The 1,487-nt window shown below is 36.3% G+C and overlaps 1 protein-coding gene across 1 annotated transcript; it reads right to left on the minus strand.

Annotated features, from left to right (window-relative positions):
• Window positions 1–6: 6 nt before the first annotated feature.
• Window positions 7–1,477, minus strand: LOC112139952 (short transient receptor potential channel 2 homolog). The gene is made up of 3 exons (XM_024262825.2): window positions 1,448–1,477; window positions 370–562; window positions 7–284 (listed from the first exon to the last, which is right to left on the minus strand). Exons 2-3 carry the CDS (start codon window positions 526–528, stop codon window positions 153–155), a joined length of 291 nt encoding a protein of 96 aa, XP_024118593.2. The 5' UTR covers window positions 529–562; window positions 1,448–1,477; the 3' UTR covers window positions 7–152.
• Window positions 1,478–1,487: the final 10 nt, after the last annotated feature.

Raw genomic sequence — 1,487 nt, forward strand, 5'->3', positions numbered from 1 at the left:
CTTTTGAGGCACTTTAGTAGGAAATGCTAAAAAAAAAAAATCTTGGATAAAAAAAAATAAAAAAAATAATGAGAATCTCTTGAAATTATAAAAAGATATATTTTTAGAAATTGCAATTAGTACACTTGGTGTCCACATTTGGCCACTTTTAATTACCTTAGTATGTAGAACACAGCTTTGGGTGAAGGAATGATGTTGAAGGGCACTGGCATGGTGAGGCCCTCCCTGAAGTAACTGAGATACAGCTTTGATCTGGCGAACTTCCACTCAACGTCTGCATCATCCTGAAAAAGACGTCAGCAGCTATGACAGAGATTTCTCACCATCAGTCGTTACAGGACCTGCAGCACCAGTCAAGCCAGTCTTCACCTCAATTTTCTGAAACGAGTTTGTAATCATAGCAATGAGCATGTTGAGGAGGACGATGACGATGACGAGAGTGAAGATGCCGTATAAAATCCTCCCCACAAACTCTGCCAACACAAACTGCGGCATGTCCACAAAGTCCTGGTTGGCCACACCGAACATGGTCCAGAATAAGAAGTTGAAAGTCTCATTAAACCTGTGAGAGTAGAAGAAAGACAGTTATTTATACTATGAGTAGGGCTGGGCTGATAAAATCTATGAATCGACCTAAGCGTAAAAGATAAATAATCGATCCATAAAAATAGAGATCGATCTAAGCATAAAGCTAACGTCAGCTAGCTTGATGCCAAGGTTTAATGGAATTTCCCATAGGACGGCTAATACTCAGTCGACCTAAACATACATTGCTGACTAAATTAATATCTTTATAAACTCACAGGGATGAATTTTCCAAACTCTATTAAGGAAATAGTTTTTTAAAGTAACCATTTGTGGTCTAAAGCACAATTTTTTGCTCATTCTTTGCTTATATTTCTTAAAATAAAAGGTACTGCTCCAGTGCAATCACCACCTATTGGCTAAACTGAAACGCCCTCGAGGAGAGGCAGAACAATTGTTGGAGCTTCTCCGTTTGAGAAACCATATAATGCCGCATGCTATTAACAATCTCATAATTTCACTAATGCATTTGACAGTATGTGAACTATGTCATATTAATATAAATATATTCAAAACATATAGTCGATTATTAATGTATTTCTAAACAAATGTTTCTTAGTGTGTAAACCCAAAATTTAAATGAATTTAGTGGATCAAAAAAAAAAAAAAGAGAGAAAAAAAAATATAACTGAATCAATCCAGGCTCTGGTGAATTGAATCTATTCTGGAAATTATTATTGATACCCAGCCCTAACTATGATTGGAGATGAAAGAAGGCTAGACGCTTAGCATTTGTGGGTCGATCGCTCAGTGTTACATTTAAATGTTTTCTGGATCTTATTTTGCAGTACCAGTAGATACGTTTCATTTTATCAATGTGTACTTAACCAATGACCAGTTGAACAGTATTGTATAAAGTTACCTGCCAAGATGGGGAGAGATGACATAAGGAACGTAGACAT

This window comes from Oryzias melastigma, unplaced genomic scaffold (assembly GCF_002922805.2).
Source record: "Oryzias melastigma strain HK-1 unplaced genomic scaffold, ASM292280v2 sc05453, whole genome shotgun sequence".
Lineage (NCBI taxonomy): Eukaryota > Metazoa > Chordata > Actinopteri > Beloniformes > Adrianichthyidae > Oryzias > Oryzias melastigma.